General features: G+C 52.6%; 1 protein-coding gene across 1 annotated transcript in view; it reads left to right on the top strand.

Moving 5' to 3' along the window:
• LOC144601214 (uncharacterized) overlaps nucleotides 1-21,344 on the top strand; it is a 37,508-nt gene that overhangs the window by 4,719 nt on the left and 11,445 nt on the right. Inside the window, 6 exon segments of the mRNA XM_078413192.1 lie at nucleotides 269-756; nucleotides 2,973-4,479; nucleotides 9,735-9,768; nucleotides 9,893-10,164; nucleotides 10,166-10,393; nucleotides 17,768-17,984. Of these exon segments, the coding sequence (XP_078269318.1) occupies nucleotides 269-756; nucleotides 2,973-4,479; nucleotides 9,735-9,768; nucleotides 9,893-10,164; nucleotides 10,166-10,393; nucleotides 17,768-17,791 (2,553 nt within the window). The 3' untranslated portion in view covers nucleotides 17,792-17,984.

Consider the following 21,344-nt stretch of genomic DNA (forward strand, 5'->3'; position numbering starts at 1 on the left):
ACATAGAAAATAGGTGCTGGAGGAGGCCACTCATCCCTTTGAGCCAGCACTGCCATTCTTTGTGATCCACACTCAGTATCCTGTGCCTGCCTTCTCCCCATATCCCTTGATTCCGCTAGCCCCTCGAGTTCTATCTAACTCTCTTTTAAATTCATCCAGTGAATTGGCCTCCACTGCCTTCTGTGGCAGAGAATTCCACAAATTCACAACTCTGGGTGAAAACGTTCCTTCTCACCTCAGTTTTAAATGGCCTCCCCTTTATTCTCAGACTGTGGCCCTGGTTCTGCACACGGGAGAACGCCCCTTCGACTGCACCGACTGCAGCAAGAGCTTTGCCCGGTGGTCGTGGCTGAGGCAGCACCAGCGGATGCACAGCAGTGAGAGGCCCTTCACCTGCTCCGACTGTGGCAAAGGCTGCAAGTCGTCGCCGGAATTGAAGGTGCACCGGCGCCTGCACACCGGGGAGCGGCCGTACACCTGCAGCGACTGCGGCAAGTGCTTCACCCGCTCCTGCAACCTGCTGAGACACCAGCGGGTGCACGCCGGCGACCGTCCCATCCCCAGCCCGGTGAGTGGCGAGCACTTTGCCGTGGCCTCCCACGCCCAGTATCACCAGCGCCTGCACACCAGTGGCCAGCCCTATGACTGCCAGTACTGCGGTGAGTACAGCCCTGACGTCCGTGCAAAGTTCTTGCCACAGGTGGAGCAGTCGAAGGGGCGTTCTCCCTTGTGCACCTGCCGATGGGTCTCCAGCAGGCCCAGCTAATTCCAGGCCTTGTCATACACGTCGCACTCATAACGCTTCTCCTGGTTGGGCCCTGTCATGTGGTCCTCCACCGAAGCTCAGCCCGCACACTGATCTGGTAGGGGGAGGGCTCACCAACACCCTGGCTACCCTCAATGGCCGCTCACGTCCCCGTCTCTCCGTCCACAGCAACGGCATTTAAACCCTGCAGGAGGGGAACACAGAGGGTCAACAAGCTGGCAAACGACATCACTAACAAGTGAACATAACTAGTACTTGAAGGGGGAGGAGGAGGCGAGTGGGGGATCGGGTGTGCGGGTGAGGGGGTCAGGGGGGGGAGGTTGTGGGTCGAGGGGTTTGGGGGAGGAGGGTGAAAGGTGGGGTGAGGGAGTGGGCAGGGGGGTCAGGATGTTTGGGTGAGGGGGAAGTGAGGCAAGGAGGAAATGGGGAAAAGGGGTAGGGAGTGTGGGAGGGGGGATGTGTGAGGTGCGTGTGGGAGGGTGTGGGGATGTGTGAGGGGGTGTGGGGTGGGATGTGTGAGGGGTGTGGGGATGTGAGTGGTGTGTGGGAGCATGAAGTGGTGAGGGAGTGTGAGGGGGTGTGTAAGTGTGAGGGTGTTTGTGAGGGGGATGTTAAAGAGTGTGTGTGTGAGGGTTGTGTGTGATGGGGGTGTGTGTGGGTGGGGGGTGTGAGGGATGTGTGTGAGGGGGGTATGTGTGTGGGTGTATGGGGGTGTGCGTATATGGGAGGGTGTGTGCGTATATGGGAGGGTGTGTATGTGTGTGAGAGGTGTGTGTATGGGGGTGTGTGTGGGTGTGTATGTATGTGAGGGGTGTGTGTGTGAGGGGTGTGTATGGGTATGGGGTGTGTGTGTGTATGGGGGTGGGTGAGGTGTGTGTGTATGTGGGGGGTCGCCGAGCCTCCCGTCCAAAGATACTAGAGCAACAAGCTGAACCACTCCGTTGTCATCGCCCGTACTGAAGTGCGGTCCGCAATGGAGGGGAACTTCCGCCATTTTAGTAAGCAAACCCCGCCGTTGGCTTTGCCTCTCGTCTCAGTGTTACCAGTGTTGTGGGGGGGACAGTATGTGTGGTGATACCAGAAAAATGCAGAATATATCTCATCTTATCAACTCACAGATTTTTGTTATTTTTCTTTTTAAAATGTTTCTGCAAGTTTCTGCCTACTAAAATGGCGCCGTGACCGCCTGCGGTTTTTAGGGTCGAGTGGTCTATCTTGCTCCTCTAGTATCTTTGCTCCCGCCCGCGCGTGAGCCGCCCGGCGGCGCGATGTTATCGACGCACACGGTGGCGTGACGTCATCACCGCGCACTACGGAGGAACGTCACCCGCGCGCACGGCGCCGTGACGTCAACGCCTCCCCTGCCACGGCGCTGACAGACGTACGGGCAGCTCGGCGCGATGCCTGGATGCTCGGTGCCCCCAGGTCAGTGCTTCCCCCTCACCCCCCCTCCCCCCACACATCCCCTCTCACACCCCCTTTGCACAGCCCTCACCCCCCTTCCCCACCCCGCCTCCTGAACACCTCTCTCCTTCCCCCATCCCCCCTCACTCACCCCCCCTCACGCACACCCCTAACACACTGACCCCCACCACACACCCCTCACACACCCCCTCACCCTGACCCCCCACACAACCCCCCCCCTCACCCTGGGGGGGAGGGGTGTTGGGGGAGGGATGTGGGGTGGGCTAAGGTGCGGATCGAGAGATGTGGGGGATCGGGGGTGAGTGGGGGAAGGGGAGAATGGTGGGGGGGGGCGCACTGACCTGGGGGCACCGTATCGAGCCACCCTGTGCCAAAACCTCCCCCGACACCCCTCCCCCCCACACCCTTCGACCCCCACTCCCCAATTCCCTCTTCGCCCCCCACACCCCTGACACCGCACTCCCACTCACTTAGCCCTCGCCTGACCCCTTTCCCCCCTGACCACCTCACCCCCCCTCCTCCTGACCACCTAACCCCAACTCCTCCAGACCACCTGACCCCTCCTCTCCCTGACCACTTCACCCCACTTCCCCTTACCCCCCCTTCAAGCACTAATGATGTCCACGTGTCCTGTTTGCCAGCTTGTTGACCCTCTGTGTTCCCCTCCTGCAGTGTTTAGGAGCCATTGCTGTGGACGGAGAGACGGGGACGTGAGCGGCCATTGAGGGCGGCCAGGGTGCCGATAAGCCCCCCCCCCCACAACTACTCAGTGTGCGGGCTGATTTTCGGTGGCGGACCACATGACGGGGCCCAACAAAGAGAAGTGTTATGAATGCGAGGTGTGTGGCAAGGCCTGGCACCAGCCGGGCCTGCTGGAGACCCACCGGCGGATGCACACGGGAGAACGTCCCTTCGACTGCTCCGACTGCCCCAAGACCTTCAAGACGGCGCGGGACCTGAAGATCCATCGGCGGGCGCACACGGGCGAGAAGCCCTTCACCTGCTCCACTTGCGGCAAGACCTTTGCCCAGTTGTCGGGGCTGCGGCAGCACCGACGGGTCCACAGCGGTGAGCGGCCCTTCACCTGCTCCGACTGCGGCAAGAGCTTCAAGTCATCGTCGGTACTGAAGGTGCACTGGAGGGTGCACAGCGGTGAGCGGCCGTACACCTGCAGCGACTGCGGCAAAGGCTTCAAGTCGATGCCGGAGTTGAAACTGCACTGGCGCCTGCATACCGGCGAGCGCCCCTTCACCTGCGCCCAGTGTGGCAAGGGCTTCACCCACTCCTCCAACCTGTTGAAGCACCAACGGGTGCACACCGGCGAGCGGCCCTTCACCTGCGCCGACTGCGGCAAGAGCTTCAAGTCGTCATCGGAACAGAAAGTACACCAGCGGGTGCACAGTGGTGAGCGGCCCTTCACCTGCTCCAACTGCGGCAAGGGCTTCAAGTCTATGCCGGAGTTGAAGGTGCACCAGGTGCTGCACACCGGGGAGCGGCCGTACACCTGCAGCGACTGCGGCAAGGGCTTCACCCGCAACAACAACCTGCTGGAGCACCAGCGCATCCACACCGGCGAGCGCCCCTTCACCTGCGACCAGTGTGGCAAGGGCTACACCCATTCCTCCAACCTGCTGAGGCACCAGCAGGTGCACGCCGGTGACCGTCCCATCCCCAGCCCGGTGAGTGGCGAGCGCGTTGCCGTGGCCTCCCACGCCCTGACTCACCAGCGCATGCACACGGGCGAGAAGCCCTTTGGCTGCTCCACCTGCGGCAAGAGCTTTGCCCAGTCGTCGGGGCTGAGGCAGCACCAGCGGGTGCACACCAGTGAGCGGCCCTTCACCTGCTCCGACTGCGGCAAAGGCTTCAAGTCGTCGCAGCACCTGAAGGTTCACCAGCGCCTGCACACCGGGGAGCGCCCCTTCACCTGCGCCCAGTGTGGCAAGGGCTTCACCCGCTCTGACAGCCTGATGGAACACCAGCGCACCCACACCGGCGAGCGCCCCTTCACCTGCGCCCAGTGCGGCAAGGGCTACACCAGCTCCTCCAAGCTGCTGAGCCACCAGCAGGCGCACACCGGCGACCGTCCCATCCCCAGCCCGGTGAGTGGTGAGCACTTTGCCGTGGCCTCCCACACCCTGTCTCACCAGCGCGTGCACACCAGTGGCCAGCCCTACGACTGCCAGTACTGCGGTGAGGAGTTTGACAGCTCGCGGGGGCTGCGTCAGCACCGGCGGGCCCACGCTGGCGAACAGCTCTTCCCACTACGGCAAGCGATGGACAATAGTCAATAGGTGCAGGAGTAGGCCATTCGGCCCTTCGAGCCAGCACCATGATTCAATGTGATCATGGCTGATCATTCAAAATCTATACCCCGTTCCTGCCTTCTCCCCATACCCCCCTGACTCCGCTATCTTTGAGAGCTCTATCGAGCTCTCTTGAAAGCTTCCAGAGAATTGGCTTCCACTGCCTTCTGAGGCAGAGAATACCACAGATTTACAACTCTGACTGAAAAAGTTTTAACCTCATCTCCGTTCTAAATGGCCTACCCCTTATTCTTAAACTGTGGCCCCAGGTTCTGGACCCCCCAACATTGGGAACATGTTTCCTGCCTCTAATGTGTACAATCCCTTAATAATCTTATGTTTCAATAAGATCCCCTCTCATCCTTCTAAATTCCATCTATATACAGATGCTCCTTGACGTACGCTGGGGTTACGTTCCAATAAACCCATCGTAAATTGAAAGTATTGTAAGTTGAAAATGCATTTAATACACCTAACCTACCAAACATCGGAGCCACCTAACTTACAATTTAATACCGAATGTTTAGTTTAGTCTAGTTTAGAGATACAGCGTGGAAAAGGCTCTTTCGGCCCACTGGATCCGCGCCAACCAAGGATTAACCCCGCACATTAACACTGTCCTACACCCACTAGGGACAATTCTTACATTTACCAAGCCAATTAACCTACAAACCTGCACGTTGTTGGAGTGTGGGAGGAAACCGAAGATCTCGGAGAAAACCCACGCAGGTGACGGGAAGAACGTGCAGACTCCTTACAGGCTGCACCCATAGTCGAGATCAAACCCGGGTCTCCGGCGCTGCATTTGCTGTAAGGCAGCAACTCCACCGTGCTGAATGTGTAGCTTTTGCACCATCGTAAAGTCGAAATATCGTAAGTCGAAGCTTCGTAAGTCGAGGCTCACCTGTATATATTAAAAAAAAGTTTTAAAAATTGTGCACAATTGTGAAGGCTTGATTTCAAAGGCAGGGCAGGGGCATTCCCTGAGTGGTTCGGGGTGTTGGAAGAGGTTTCTGTGTTTTCCCCTCAGTTGTTGTCTAGGAAGGAATGGCGGCGGCACTCGGCCCATCGGGGCTAGGGTGAGCGCGAGGAAGGCTGAGCTCGGATTGAGGCTTGGAATGCTGAGCTTGTATCCCCTGCATCGACTTGCATCCATAGCCACCACAGGGAGGGGGGGAGGGGTGTGTGCGAACTCCACACGTACAACGTGGGTGGTCGCCCTGCCCGGAGACAGGCCCTTTGGCCTATCTCGTCCGTGCTACCCTGGGATTTGAGCAACACAATCTTGCCCTGTTCTGTACTGGATATTGCGTTTGTCATCACCGTATGTACAACGTTTGCTCTGGCGGCTGCGTGTGAACGGTCGATTTCATCGCCTCCCGGTCGGTGTGTAGGACAACAAACTAATGAAGCATCTGGAGCGCAGTTCTCCTGGGTCGCTGCAGGCTGAAGCATCAAACTACTATGCTGTTGAGCCCTGTCAGTCCCACCGCACAGAAACACAGTCATGCCTATCGAAGCCATGCCTATCCACGTGCCCGTGTCTGGCCCTAACCCTGCCTTTCCCACCCATGACAGGAGAATGGGGTTGAGAGAGAAAGATAGATCAGTCATAATTGAAATGGTGGAGCAAACTTGATGGGCAAAATGGCCTAATTCTGCTGCTCTGACTGATGAACCCGTCCAGACCTTTTAAAGATTGTGACTATTTGCCTCCCCCCACTTCCTCTGGCAGCTCGTTCCACATACCCGCCACCCTCTGGTTTTTGTTTGTGCTATCCAGTCAGCGGAAATACTAAACATGATTACAATCGAGCCATCCACAGTGTACAGATACATAATTTTGCGTATAATATTTAATGCAAGTACATGGATAGGTGAGGTTTCGGGTCGGGACCCTCCTGTCAGATTGTAGTTGGGGAAGGAAGCTGGAAGGGAGGTGGGGGTGGGACAAAGCCGCACTTGCACCTCCTCCAACCTCATCTACTGGATCCGCTGTTCAAGATGTGGACTCGTACATCGGCGAGACCAAAACGCAGACTACAGACAGGGAACGGTGAGGTGTGAAAATGATAGAACAAAGCAGACCGTAATGATATGCATAAAAATGACAATGTTAAAGGAAACAGGCCAGTGTTAGCTGTGGGCTCGGTGAAATCGAGTTAAAATGAGACTCAACAAAATGACTTTGAAGCTGGTATGACATGGGTGGGGGAGGGATGGAGAGTGAGGGGATGTCAGGGTTACTTGAAGTTAGAGAAATCAATATTCATACTGCAATCAATAAAAGGGAGATAGATTGTTGGATAGTTAACTAAAATCAGAGAATTACATTTCTCAACTCGAACAGAGTTTGACAAGTAGCCAAGTGTCCCGACCTGAAACGTTCCCATATTTTTTCCGCAGCACTTTGTGCCCATCTTTGGCAGACACAAGGAACTGTAGATGCTGGTTCTTACACAAAAAGACACAAGGAGCTGGAGGCAGGATCTGTGGAGAACATGGACAGGTGGCGTTAGGGGAGTCCAGAACCAGGGGCCACAGTTTAAGAATAAGGGGTAGGCCATTTAGAATGGAGATGAGGAAAAACTTTTTCAGTCAGAGAGTTGTAAATCTGTGGAATTCACTGCCTCGGAAGGCAATTCTCTGAATGCATTCAAGAGAGAGCTAGATAGAGCTCTTAAGGATAGCGGAGTCAGGGGGTATGGGGAGAAGGCAGGAACGGGGTACTGATTGAGAATGATCAGCCATGATCACATTGAATGGTGGTGCAGGCTCGAATGGCCTCCTGCACCTATTGTCTATTGTTTCATTAGAGTGCTGGAGCAACTCAGCGGTTCCGGCGGCGATTGGTGGAGGGCGCTGTCTGTCCGAGGGGCGGGGCAGCTGCTCGACCTATAGGACGCGCACACCTGCGCCGGGTGGGCGGGAATGCGGCTCTGATTGGCGGGACTCCCGGAGGAGGCGGTACCTGGCACTTTCTGACGTTGATTTATTCACAAAATGCTGGAGTAACTCAGCAGGTCAGGCAGCATCTCGGGAGAGAAGGAATGGGTGACGTTTCGGGTCGAGACCCTTCTTCAGACTGATGTCGGGGGTGGGACATTTTGTGAATAAATCGATTTGTACCAGCATCTGCAGTTATTTTCTTATAGTTTCTGACGTTGAGACCGGGAGGCGGGTCCTACACCCATTGGCCGCTGGCGCTGCCCGTCAATTGTGGAGGGGCGGGATCTGGTCGCAGGTCACGTGAGGCCTCCGCTCGCTCAGCGCCGGGATCTCAGGTGTGCAACATCCGTCGCCGCTCGGCCCCGCGTCCTGGTTCTGGTTGATTACTGCGCAAAAAACCTTCACAAGTGGTTATCTCGCGCAGGTCGGAGTGAGTAGAGCGGTGATTAAATTTTGAAGTGGCCTTTTAACCAAGTTGAGGAGATCTAGTTGCTCAATCCCCTTTTTAAATGTCTGAACATCGGGAGCGGCGCGTGTGTTGGGTGGCGGCATATTCCATTCCCTTATCATCCGAGGGTAAAGGGAATATTGGCAGCAAAGTTTATTGAAGTTTCTCGCACCCCCTCCTCCCTTCCCGATGGCGGTCCTGCGGCAGCCGACCCGAGGAGCGGGATGTGAGTGAATGAGGGAAGGGAGGGAGGTCTGGGCGCCCTCTGGTCCTCCGATGGCAGTGCCCCCTGGCGTCGGGAGGCCGCGATGCAGCGTCTCTGGCCAGCCGCCCGCAGCGCCCCCTGGCGGCGGGAGTAACAGGTGCCCTAAATTTTCTGAGACGCAACTTTTATCATTGTTCAACTTCTATCAAGGAGAAGTTATACTTCACCCTTGTTAGACCACATTTGGACTAGGCAGTTGCAGCATGGGACCCATACACAATGAAAAACATTTCTTCCATCGAACGTGTCCAAAGACAGGCAGCACGTTTTGTTACAAATACCTATGAGAGAGAAGCGAGTGTTACCGAACTTCTAAATTCATTGGGGTGGAACACTCTCCAAGACAAACGTAAAGCCCACCGTTTGACCTGTTTTTACAAAATGTTAAATGGTCAGCTCGACATAGATTAGCACATCTACACCAAACCCAAACCTATCAGGAGTAGATGAGGGCATTCAATTCAATTTGAGATACCAGCTATCAAGACAGATGTGTACAGCAATTCATTCTTCCCGTGCACAATTAAAGCATGGAATAGTCTTCACCCTATTATAGTTATTCAACCAGATGCAACTAAATTTAAGGCAGCTATTCTCCAAGAAGCCCTTCTTCCTGAAGCCCATACTCCGCCACCTCCAGTTTAAATTCCATTTGGAATATTTTGGAGGACCAAGAAGCAAGTGCAGCATCTCTGGTCAGCCGGCCACAGCGCCCCTTGGCGGCGGGAGGGTTGAGTTTAGTTTATTGTTCCGTGCTAACCAGACAGCAGATAGGCAACACACGATTACTATCAGGTAGATTATTATCTGAATGGTGTCAAGTTAGGAAAAGGGGATGTACAACGAGATCTGGGTGTCCTAGTGCATCAGTCACTGAAAGGAAGCATGCAGGTACAGCAGGCAGTGAAGAAAGCTGGCTTTCATAACAAGAGGAGTTGAGTATAGGAGCAAAGAGGTCCTTCTGCAGTTGTACAGGGCCCTAGTGAGACTGCACCTGGAGTACTGTGTGCAGTTTTGGTCTCCAAATTTGAGGAAGGATATTCTTGCTATTGAGGGCGTGCAGCGTAGGTTTACTAGGTTAATTCGCGGAATGGCGGGACTGTCATAAGTTGAAAGACTGGAGCGGCTATGCTTGTATACACTAGAATTTAGAAGGATGAGAGGGGATCTTATCAAAACATAAGATTATTAAGGGGTTGGACACGTTAGAGGCAGGAAACATGTTCCCAATGTTGGGGAGTCCAGAACCAGGGGCCACAGTTTAAGAATAAGGGGTAGGCCATTTAGAACGGAGATGATGAAAACCTTTTTTCAGTCAGAGAGTTGTAAATTTGTAGAATTCACTGCCACAGAAGGCAGTGGAGGCCAATTCTCTGAATGCATTCAAGAGAGAGCTAGATAGAGCTCTTAAGGATAGCGGAGTCAGGGGGTATGGGAAGAAGGCAGGAACAGGGTACTGATTGAGAATGATCAGCCATGATCACATTGAATGGTGGTGCTGGCTCGAAGGGCCGAATTGTCTATATTGTCTATGTCCTATTTGCCAGCTTGTTGACCCTCTGTGTTCCCCTCCTGCAGGGTTTTGGAGCCGTTGCTGTGGACGGAGAGACGGGTACGTGAGCGGTCATGGAGGGCGGCCAGTGTGCCGGTGAGCCGCCCCCCCATCTGCTCGGTGTGTGGGCTGAGCTTCGGTGGAGGACCACATGGCGGGGCACAACACGGAGAAGCGTTATAAGTGCGAGGTGTCTGGAATCACCTGTGCCTTCTGGAGACCCACCAGTGGGTGCACACGGGAGAACGCCCCTTCGACTGCTCTGACTGCACCAAGACCTTCAAGATGGTGCGGGACCTGAAGATCCATCGGCGGGTGCACACGTGCGAGAAGCCCTACACCTGCTCCATCTGCGGCAAGAGCTTTGCCCAGTTGTCCGCGAGGAGGAAGCACTGGTGGGTGCACAGCGGTGAGCGGCCCTTCCCCTGCTCCGACTGCGGCAAGGGCTTCAAGTCGTATGCCGGATTTGAAGGTGCACCAGGTCCTGCACACCGGGGAGTGGCAGTACATCTGCAGCAACTGCGGCAAGAGCTTCACCCACTCCAGCAGCCTTGTGGAGCACCAGCGCATCCACACTGGCGAGCGCCCCTTCACCTGTACCCAGTGCGGCAAGGGCTACCCCAGCAACCCCAAGCTGCTGAGACACCAGCGGGCGCACGCCTGCAACCGTCCCATCCCCAGCTCGGTGAGTGGAGAAGGTTTGCAGTGGCCTCCCACGCCCTGTCTCACCTGCGCAGGCACACCGGTGGCCAGCCCTACCACTGCCAGCATGTCCAGCCTGTGGCAGCACCAGTGTACCCACAGCGGCGAGCGCCCCTTCACCTGCCCGCTGTGTGGCAAGGCTTTTGCCCGTTCCTCCAGCCTGCTGGCAACAGGTATGTGAAGAGAAAAAGACTAGTTAAGACAAATGTAGGTCCCTTGCAGTCGGAAACAGGTGAATTGATCATAGGGAACAAGGAGATGGCAGACCAATTGAACAACTACTTTGGCTCTGTCTTCACTAAGGAAGACATAACAATCTGCCAGAAATAGCAGGGGACCGGTGGTCTAATGAGATGGAGGAACTGACGGAAATCCAGGTTAGTCGGGAAGTGGTGTTAGGTAAATTAAATGGATTAAAGGCAGATAAATCCCCAGGGCCAGATAGGCTGCATCCCAGAGATCTTAAGGAAGTAGCCCCAGAAATAGTGGCTGCATTAGTGATAATTTTTCAAAACTCTTTAGATTCTGGAGTAGTTCCTGAGGATTGGAGGGTAGCTAATGTAACCCCACTTTTTAAAAAGGGAGGGAGAGAGAAAACGGGGAATTATAGACCAGTTAGTCTAACATCAGTAGTGGGGAAAATGCTAGAATAAGTTATTAAAGATGTGATAGCATCACATTTGGAAAGTGGTGAAATCATCGGACAAAGACAACATGGATTTACCAAAGGCAAAGCATGTCTGACGAATCTTATAGAATTTTTCGAGGATGTAACTAGTAGAGTGGATAAGGGAGAACCAGTGGATGTGTTATATCTGGACTTTCAGAAGGCCTTCGACAAGGTCCCACATAGGAGATTGGTGTACAAACTTAAAGCACACGCTATTGGGGGTTCAGTGTTGAGGTGGATAGAGAATTGGTTGGCGGACAGGAAGCAAAGAGTAGGAATAAACGGGTCCTTTTCGGAATGGCAGGCAGTGACTAGTGGGGTACCGCAAGGCTCGGTGCTCGGACCCCAGTTACTTACAATATATATTAATGATTTGGACGAGGGAATTGAATGCAACATCTCTAAGTTTGCGGATGACACGAAGCTGGGTGGCAGTGTTAGCTGCGAGGAGGATGCTGGGAGGCTGCAGAGTGACTTGGATAGATTGGGCAAATGCATGGCAGATGCAATATAATGTGGATAAATGTGAGGTTATCCACTTTGGCGGCAAGAACAGGAAAGCAGAGTATTACCTGAATGGTGGCCAATTAGGATAAGGGGAGATGCAACGTGACCTGGGTGTCATGGTGCACCAGTCATTGAAAGCAAGCGTGCAGGTGCAGTAGGCAGTGAAGAAAGCGAATGGTATGTTGGCATTCATAGCAAGAGGATTTGAGTGTAGGAGCAGGGAGGTTCTGCTGCAGTTGTACAGGGCCTTGGTGAGACCGCACCTGGAGTATTGTGTACAGTTTTGGTCTCCTAATCTGAGGAAAGACATTCTAGCCTTAGAGGGAGTACAGTGAAGGTTCACCAGATTAATCCCTGGGATGGCAGGACTTTCATATGAAGAAATACTGGATAGACTAGGCTTATACTCGCTGGAATTTAGAAGACTGAGGGGGGATCTTATAGAAACATAAAATTCTTAAGGGGTTGGAGAGGCTAGATGCGGGAAGATTGTTCCCAATGTTGGGGAAGTCCAGAACCAGGGGTCACAGCTTAAGGATAAGGGGGAAGTCTTTTAGGACCGAGATGAGAAAACATTTCTTCACACAGAGAGTGGTGAGTCTGTGGAATTCTCTGCCACAGAAGGTAGTTGAGGCCAGTTCATTGGCTATATTTAAGAGGAAGTTAGATGTGCCCCTTGTGGCTAAAGGGATCAGGGGGTATGGAGAGAAGGCAGGCACAGGTTACTGAGCTGGATGATCAGCCATGATCATATTGAATGGCGGTGCAGGCTTGAAGGGCCGAATGGCCTACTCCTGCACCTATTTTCTATGTTTCTATAAACACCGCGCCGTAGATAGGCACTGTTTAGGTAAACACAAAATGCTGCAAGGAATGGGTGACTTTTCGGGTCGAGACCCACTTTAGTCTCAACTCAAAACGTCACCGATTCCTTCTCTCCGGAGATGCTGCCTGTCCCACTGAGTTACTCCAGCATCTGCAATTCCGTCTTTTTAAACCATTCAGGTAAACCCTCTCTGGATCTTCCCCAAAGCTTCCACATCAGTCCTGTAATGGAGTCACCAGAACTGTATGCAATACTCCAAAGTATAAGAAAATAACTGCAGATGCTGGTACAAATCGATTTATTCACAAAATGCTGGAGTAACTCAGCAGGTCAGGCAGCTTCTCGGGAGAGAAGGAATGGGTGACGTTTCGGGTCGAGACCCTTCTTCAGACTATAACTGCAGATGCTGGTACAATTCACAAAATGCTGGAGTAACTCAGCAGGTCAGGCAGATTCACAAAATGCTGGAGTAACTCAGCAGGTCAGGCAGATTCCAAATGCAATACTCCAAATGCTACCTGACCAATGTCCCTTAAAGCTGCACGTATACATTCCTCTCTCCATATCTCACACCCTTTTATCTGTCTGTTTTCTCTCGCCTCTCACTAACGCCACCCATCTGCCAATCATCCCCTCATCTGTTAACATAGTGTCAGTCTGAAGAAAGGTGCCGATCCGAAATATCACTGATCCATGTTCTCCACAGATGCTGCCTGACCCGCTGAGTTACTCCAGCACTCTGTGAAACGTCACCAATCCATGTTGTCCACAGATGCTGCCTGACCCGCTGAGTTCTGCTGTACTTCTTGTTAGAGTCATAGAGTGATACAGCGTGGAAACAGGCCCTTCGGCCAACTTGCCCATACCGGCCAACATGTCCCAGCTACACTAGTCCCACCTCCCCGCTTTTGGTCCACATCCCTCCAAACCTGTCAATAGACAATAGGTGCAGGAGTAGGCCATTCAGCCCTTCGAGCCAGCACCGCCATTCAATGCGATCATGGCTGATCACTCTATATCAGTACCCCGTTCCTGCCTTCTCCCCATACCCCCTCACTCCGCTATCCTTAAGAGCTCTATCCAGCTCTCTCTTGAAAGCATCCAATGAACTGGCCTCCACTGCCTTCTGAGGCAGAGAATTCCACACCTTCACCACTCTCTGACTGAAAAAGTTCTTCCTCATCTCCGTTCTAAATGGCCTACCCCTTATTCTTAAACTGTGGCCCCTTGTTCTGGACTCCCCCAACATTGGGAACATGTTTCCTGCCTCTAATGTGTCCATGCCCTAATTATCTTATATGTTTCAATAAGATCCCCCCTCATCCTTCTAAATTCCAGTGTACCTGTCCATAACTGTTTCTTAAACGTTGGGATAATCCTAGCCTCAACTACCTGTTGCCTGTCCCGCTGAGTTACTCCACCAGGCTTTGTCCAGCCCCCATTACTCTTTTCCAGCTTCCATCCCCCCACCCTCCGATCAGTCTGAAGAAGGGTCCTGACTCAAAATGTCATCTGTCCATTACCTCTAATGGATCTCAGTTGGTCAGGCCGCATCTGTGGAGGGAAGGGAATCTAAGGTGACCACTCCCACCTCTCCTTCCCAACTTTCTCCACCCACCAGGAAGGGTCCTGACCTAGAATGTTGCCTGTCTGTGCTCTCCAGACGTGCAAGTGACTCCAGGAGATTGTGTCTCTTTGTAAACCAGCATCTGCTGCACAACGTGCTGGAGGCGGGATCTGTGGAGAACATGGACAAGTGACGTTTGACAGAGTGCTGGAGCAACTCAGCGGCTCAGGCAGCGATTGGCGGAGGCCGCTGTCTGTCCGAGGGGCGGGGCAGCGTATTAACCTATAGGACGCGTTCACCCACGCCGGGGCGTGGACGCGACTGTGATTGGCTGGATGCCGGGCGGGCGGTACCTGGCACTTTGTTCACAAAATGCTGGAGTAACTCAGCAGGTCAGGCAGCATCTCGGGAGAGAAGGAATGGGTGACGTTTCGGGTCGAGACCCTTCTTCAGGTGTAAGAACCAGCTTTGCTAGGCGGAGGAGAGTGTTGGTCGATGGGGATTGGCTGGTTCTACGGTCGAGGAAGAAACGGAGGGCTTCGAGACCATCCTTGTGGGGGATGGAAGTGTAGAGTGACTGGACATCCATGGTGAAAATGAGGGAGTGGGGGCCTGGGAACCGGACGTTATCCAGGAGATGGAGAGCGTGTGAGGTGTCTTGGACGTAGGTGGGGAGGGATTTAACCAGGGGGGGATAGGATGGAGTCGAGGAAGGTAGAGATAAGTTCGGTGGGGCATGAGCAGGCAGAGACAATGGGTCTGCCGGGACAGTTGTGTTTGTGGATTTTGGGTAGGAGGTAGAATCGGGCCGTGCGGGGCTGGGGAACTATGAGATTGGAGGCACTGAGGGGTAGATCGCCGGAGTTGGTGAGGTCGGTGATGGTGCTGCTGATGAAGGTCTGGTGTTTATCGGTGGGGTCATGGTCCAGGGATAGGTAGGAAGAGGTGTCTGATAGTTGTCGTCTGGCCTCGGTGCGGTAGAGGTCAGCACGCCAGACTACCACAGCCCCTCCCTTGTCAGCGGGTTTAATTATTAAGTCCGGGTTGTTGCGGAGTGAGTGGAGGGCTGCACGTTCAGGAGGGGAGAGGTTGGAGTTAGTCAGGGGAGTGGAAAATTTGAGGCGGCTGATGTCACGCCGGCAGTCTGAGATAAAAAGTTCTAGTGAGGGTAGTAGGCCATACTGGGGGGTAAAAGTGAAGGGGGTCCGTTGGAGACGGGAGAAGGGGTCATCAGTGCGGGGTCGGGACTCCTTGCAATGGTAAAAGGCTCGGAGGCGGAGGCGGCGGAAGAAGAGCTCCACGTCATGGCGGACGCGGAACTCGTTGATGTGGGGGCGGAGGGGAACAAAGGTAAGGCCTCTGCTGAGGACCGACCGTTCGGTGTCTGAAAGGGGGAGGTCAGGGGGGATGGTGAACACCCGGCAAAGGTGGGGGTTGGGGTCGGATGGAGGCAGGGGGGCAGGTGGAGGGGATGTATGGTGGGGGGGTGGTGGGTTAGCTGGGCAGAGGGGGGCATGAGGACCGATGTGGGGAGTACTGGGGGTCAACTGGCTGGAGGGGGTCTGAAGAAGAAGGGTCTCGACCCTGAAACGTCACCCATTCCTTCTCTCCCGAGATGCTGCCTGACCTGCTGAGTTACTCCAGCATTTTGTGAATAAATCGATTTGTACCAGCATCTGCAGTTATTTTCTTATACACCTGGCACTTTGTGACGGGAGGCGGGACCTGCTGGCATTGGCCGCAGGCGCTGCCCGTCAGTGGGGGGGAGGGGAGCGGGGCAGGCTCCCATTGACCAATGGCGCTGCCCGTCAGTGTGGATGGGCGGGATCTGGTCGCCGGTCACGTGAGGCTTCCGCTCGCTCATCGCCGGGAGCTCAGGTGGGGAACAGCAGTCGCCGCCGCCACTCGGCCCCGCGTCCTCTCCTGGTCCTGGTTGATTACTGCGCAAACACCTCATAAATGGTTATCTCGCGCAGGTCGGAGTGAGTAGAGCGGTGATTAAATTTTGAAGTGGCCTTTTTGACCAAGTTGAGGAGATCTAGTTCCTCAATCCCTTTTTTAAATGTCTGAACATCGGGAGCGGCGCGTGTGTTGGGTGGCGGCATATTCCATTCCCTTACCGTCCGAGGGTAAAGGGAATATTGGTAGCAAAGTTTATTGAAGTTTCCCGCGCCCCCTCCTCCCTTCCCGAGGGCGGTCCTGCAGCCGCCGACCCGAGGAGCGGGATGTGAGTGAATGAGGGAGGGAAGGAGGGAGGTCTGGGCGCCCTCTGGTCCTCGGGTTGTAGCGCCCCCTGGCGACGAGAGGCCGCGGTGCAGCGTCTCTGGTCAGCCGCCCGCAGCGCCCCCTGGCGGCGGGAGGGTTGAGTTTAGTTTATTGTCACGTGCACCGAGATGCCTTTTTGTTGCGTGCTAACCGGTCAACAGAAAGGAAACACGATTACAACCGATCCGTCCGCTGTGTCCGGATACGGGATAAAGGGAATTACGCTGAGTGGAAGACTTGTGTGACTCCAGCGCGGAGACAAGGTTTCTCACTGTATAAGGTCATAAGTGACAGAAAACATAGAAAATAGGTGCAGGAGGAGTCCATTTGGCCCTTCGAGCCTGCACCGGCATTCATTGTGATCATGGCTGATCATCCACAATCAGTAACCCGTGCCTGCCTTTTCCCCATTTCTCTTGATTCTACTGGCTCTATCTATCTCTCTTTTAAAGTCATCCAGTGAATTGGCCTCCACAACCTTCTGTGGCAGAGAATTCCCCAAATTCACAACTCTCGGGATGAAGAAGGGTGGGAGGGGGCGCACCGACCTGGGATGCCTAGCATCCGGTTACCACATCGAGCCGCCCTGCGCCAAAACATCCCCCAAGACCCCTCCCCCTTCAACCCCCACTCTCCCCCAATTCCCTCCTCACCCCTGACACCGAACACCCCCTCGGAAAGAGTTAATGGCCATTTGCATGATGGGATGCTTGGCCATTTTGCTTTTGGGGCTTCTATATTGTTGAAAGTGGAGGAATGGTAATTGCTCATAAGGATGTACTCCAAAGACGTACAGGTATGTAGGTTAATTGGCTGGGTAAATGTAAAAATTGTCCCTAGTGGGTGTAGGATAGTGTTAATGTACGGGGATCGCTGGGCGGCACGGACTTGGTGGGCCGAAAATGCCTGTTTCCGGCTGTATATATATGATATGATATATGATATGATGTGTCTGGTAGCTGAAACTTACAATCCCTGGAAACCATAGAAATAATAAAATGGTAGAATGAATGAACAGGATGAGCCTGAACTTTGGGTCCTGAATAGCTGATGTTTGCAAAATTGCACCAGGCAGGATGTAACAAACAATGAGATTCCTAAAGCCTGTAGAGCAGTATATCCTGTTATGCCTGGGAAGGATGTCTGGGAAAGACGATGGACAATGCTCTCGTTAAGATTAGGACGTGGTTAACTGTTGACTACTTGTGGGAGTGTGTAAACAAGACTTTCTGTGGTATGATAAGGATCCTTACCTTCGACGAATGACTTATTGTGTGGAATATTTTATGACTGTAGGCTGTTAAGTATATTGTGTTCGATGCAGTTTGTGATTGATTTGAAGGAAATGTTGTGTTAAACATTCTTGCTGCAAATTCTGTATAAAAATGCCGTCTGGAAGCAAGGGGAGTGCTAAGTATGGTCGTACACCATACACCCTTAGCACTGGTCCCCCCACTCCCGTCTGACGATAATTAAACCTTTGCTTGGTTTACCTTTAACTGTTTGTGTTGTCTGTTTTAAGAACCGAACTTTAACATTGGCGTAGTCGGCAGGATCTCGCTGGAACCAAACAACAGATGACTGAGTAAGAGGTTGCAGAGTAACTGGATGGGGAGAAAATTGAGCTCCAGTCGGACCCCTTGAGACCGACCTCCCAAAGAAGCTCCCAGGAACACTGTGGTCCCTCGTCAGGAGGTTGACCTGGTTTCATTCGAGATCCTTAGAAACAGACAACGAAGGTAAGACCTATCGTAAATTAAGATGCAGTGATCACAATATGACAAGTTTTACTCTACAAATTGAGAGGGAGAAGGGAAAATCGGAAGTGTCAGTATTACAGTATAGCAAAGGGGATTACAGAGGCATGAGGCAGGAGCTGGCCAGATTTGACTGGAAGGAGGCCCTAGGTCCTAGCAGGGAAGACGGTGGAAGACAGGGAAGACGGAACAGCAATGGCAGGTATTCCTGGGAACAATGCAGAAGGTGCAGGATCAATTTATCCCAAAGAGGAGGAAATATGCTAAGGGGAGTAAGAGGCACCCATGGCTGACAAGGGAAGTCAAGGACAGCATAAAAATAAAAGAGAAGAAGTATATCATAGCAAAGAAGAGTGGGAAGCCAGAGTATTGGGAGTCTTTTAAAGAGCAACAGAAGATAACTAAAAAGGCAATACGGGGAGAAAAGATGAGGTACAAGGGTAAGTTAGCCAATAATATAAAGGAGGATAGTAAAAGCTTTTTTCGGTACGTGAAGAGGAAAAAAATAGTGGGTCCCTTGAAGTCAGAAGCAGGGGAATTTATTATGGGGAACAAGGAAATGGTAGACGAGTTGAACTGGTACTTTGGATCTGTCTTCACTAAGGAAGATACAATCAATATCCCAGATGTTCTAGTGGCCAGAGAGTGTGGGAGGAAACCGAAGATTTCGGAGGAAACCCATGCAGGTCACGGGGAGAACGTACAAACTCCGTACAGACGGTGCCTGTAGCCAGGATCGAACCTGAGTCTCTGGCGCTGCATTCGCTGTAAGGCAGCAACTCTACCGCTGTGCCACCGTGCTGCCCAATGTTCAATGTTCTATGGTTTCAGGATCAGTTCCTGTGGATTTGAGGGTAGCTAATGTTATCCCACTTTTTAAGAAAGGAGGGAGAGAGGAAACGGGAAATTATAGACCAGTTAGTCTGACATCAGTGGTGGGGAACATGCTGGAGTCGATTATAAAAGACGAAATTGTGGAGCATTTGGATAGCAGTAACAGGATCGTTCCGAGTCAGCATGGATTTACGAAGGGGAAATCATACTTGACTAATCTATTGGAATTTTTTGAGGATGTAGCTAGGTAAATGAACAGGGGAGAGCCGGTGGATGTGGTGTACCTCGACTTTGAGAAAGCCTTCGACAAGGTTCCACATAGGAGATCAGTGGGCAAAATTAGAGCACATGGTATTGGGGGTAGAGTACTGACATGGATAGAAAATTGGTTGACAGACAGAAAGCAAAGAGTGGGGATAAATGGGTCCCTTTCAGAATGGCAGGCAGTGACTAGTGGGGTAGTGCAAGGCTCGGTGCTGGGACCGCAGCTATTTACAATATACATTAATGACTTGGATGAAGGGATTAAAAGTACCATTATCAAATTTGCAGATGATACAAATCTGGGTGGTAGTGTGAGCTGTGAAGAAGATGCTATGAGGTTGCAGGGTGACTTGGAAAGGTTGTGTGAGTGGGTGGATGCATGGCAGATGCAGTTTAATGTGGATAAGTAATAATAATAATAATAATGTATTTTATTTATATAGCGCTTTTCATATACTCAAAGACGCTTTACAGAGATTTAGAGAACATAGGGAAATTAATAAATAGATAAATAAGTAAATAAATAAACGAACAGAGAAAGGAGACAGAAGGTGAGGTGACCTTCAGTGGTTGAAGGCAGTACTGAATAGGTGAGACTTCAGCGATGTTTTGAATGTGGTGAGTGTGGAGGAGTCTCTAACGTTTTGGGGTAGTGAGTTCCATAGGGTGGGAGCAGCGATGGAGAAAGCCCTGTCCCCCCAGGATCTGAGTTTGGTCCGGATGTGGGGGGATAGGAGATTGGCAGCAGCAGAGCGGAGGGTGCAGGTGGGAGTGTGCCTGTGGAGGAAGTCGGTCAGGTAGGATGGGGCCAGGTTATGGAGGGCTTTGTAGGTTATGAGGAGGATTTTGTACTGGATTCTCTGGGGGATGGGGAGCCAGTGGAGTTTATAAAGGACGGGGGGTGATATGGTCACGGATCGGGGTGTGGGTGAGTAGACGGGCAGCGGAGTTTTGAATGTATTGAAGTTTACTGATGATTTTAGAGGGTGCGCCATAGAGGAGGCTGTTGCAGTAGTCCAGACGGGAGGTGATGAAGGCGTGGATGAGGGTTTCTGCAGCTGTGGAGGAGAGGGATGGACGGAGACGGGCAATGTTTTTGAGGTGGACGAAGGCTGTCTTTGTGATGTGTTTGATGTGTTTGTCGAAGGAGAGGGCTTGATCAAAGATGATTCCAAGATTCCGGATGTGAGGTGAGGTGGATACTGGGAGACCATCAATGTTGAGGATGAAGTTTTGGGTGGATTTGGTGAGCGTTTTTGGACCAGTGATGATTGAGTTTGAGGAAATTTGATTGAAGCCAAGATTTTATTTCAGTGATGCAGTTTGTCAGTGTAGAGTGTGTGGTGGGGGAGATTGACTTTGTGGAGATGAGGAGCTGGATATCATCGGCGAAGCAGTGGAAGTTGAGACCATGACGGCGGATTAATTGACCAAGGGGGAACAGGTAGAGGATGAAGAGGAGGGGGCCAAGGACTGAGCCTTGGGGGACACCTTGGGGGTGGGGAGCGGTGGGGGATTTACAGTTGTTAATGGAGATGAACTGGTGTCTGTCAGAGAGGTAAGATTTGAACCAGGATAGGGCTGTGCCGGTGATGTTAAGGGAGGTTTCAAGTCGGGTGAGGAGAATGGAGTGATTTATGGTGTCAAAGGCGGCGCTGAGGTCAAGTAGGATGAGGATGTTGAGGTTGCCAGCGTCGGAGGAGAGGAGAATGTCGTTTGTGATTTTGAGGAGCGCAGTTTCAGTACAGTGGTTTGAGCGGAATCCGGATTGGAAAGTTTCATACAGGTTATTGGTAGAGAGGTGGTATTTGAGTTGGGAAGCTACAGCACGTTCCAAAACTTTGGACAGAAAGGGTAGGTTGGAGATTGGTCTGAAGTTGTTTGGGGTGTCAGGGTTTAGACCAGGTTTTTTCAGAATGGGGGTGACAGCAGCGCTTTTGAGGGATGGCGGGACGATGCCAGTGGACAGGGAGGAGTTTATTGTTGCAGTGATAAGTGGAGAGAGAGCAGGAAGGCAGACCTTGACCTTCGTAACAAGAGGAGTTGAGTATAGGAGCAAAGAGGTCCTTCTACAGTTGTACCGGGCCCTGGTGAGACCGCACCTGGAGTACTGTGTGCAGTTTTGGTCTCCAAATTTGAGGAAGGATATTCTTGCTATGGAGGGCGTGCAGCGTAGGTTCACTAGGTTAATTCCCGGAATGGCGGGACTGTCGTATGTTGAAAGGCTGGAGCGATTGGGCTTGT

Source organism: Rhinoraja longicauda, chromosome 16, assembly GCF_053455715.1.
Source record: "Rhinoraja longicauda isolate Sanriku21f chromosome 16, sRhiLon1.1, whole genome shotgun sequence".
NCBI lineage: Eukaryota > Metazoa > Chordata > Chondrichthyes > Rajiformes > Arhynchobatidae > Rhinoraja > Rhinoraja longicauda.